General features: G+C 48.7%; 1 protein-coding gene across 1 annotated transcript in view; it reads left to right on the forward strand.

The window, feature by feature from the left end:
- The first annotated feature begins 52 nt into the window (after positions 1 to 52).
- The window catches only part of nsd3 (nuclear receptor binding SET domain protein 3), a 25,352-nt gene continuing 24,882 nt past the window's right edge, over positions 53 to 522 (forward strand). The window contains exon 1 of the mRNA XM_016236003.1: positions 53 to 522. Coding sequence (XP_016091489.1) covers positions 112 to 522 — 411 coding nt within the window. The 5' untranslated portion in view covers positions 53 to 111.

Raw genomic sequence — 522 nt, forward strand, 5'->3', positions numbered from 1 at the left:
AAATGAGGTGACGTTTTTTTATGCGTCATAAACGCATTCTATCTGTTTTTCCTCAATATCTCAGCAGGCCCTGTAAGAAAAAGGGAAACTTAAGGATGCTGGAGCAGAACAATGGATTTCTCCTTCTCTTTCATGCAAGGGATCATGGGAAACACAATTCAGCAACCCCCTCAGCTTATTGACTCCGCTAACATCAGACAGGAGGATGCCTATGAAGCCATCAGTGACCCAGGAGATGATGGAGGACAGCAAAACTTTGATTCTCCTTTGGAGTCAGGCTTTCCTTACCCTGCTGAAGACCTCCCAGTCATTACAAACGGCTACCCGACAGGCGTAGGTACCTATGAGCAACAGGCCAAGTTTGCCTTGTACTCTCAGTTCCCCAATGGCTCAGCTAATGGCTACGGTGCCATACGAAACTATGGGGATCACGGTTTGCTGCTTGGTGAAGGCACTGTATTGAGACCACCAGTGGTCCAGGAGAAGCCCCCAAGCCACATCTCACCTCCACCTCATCCCCAT

This window comes from Sinocyclocheilus grahami, unplaced genomic scaffold, assembly GCF_001515645.1.
Source record: "Sinocyclocheilus grahami isolate Dianchi unplaced genomic scaffold, SAMN03320097.WGS_v1.1 scaffold478.1, whole genome shotgun sequence".
Taxonomy (NCBI): Eukaryota; Metazoa; Chordata; class Actinopteri; order Cypriniformes; family Cyprinidae; genus Sinocyclocheilus; species Sinocyclocheilus grahami.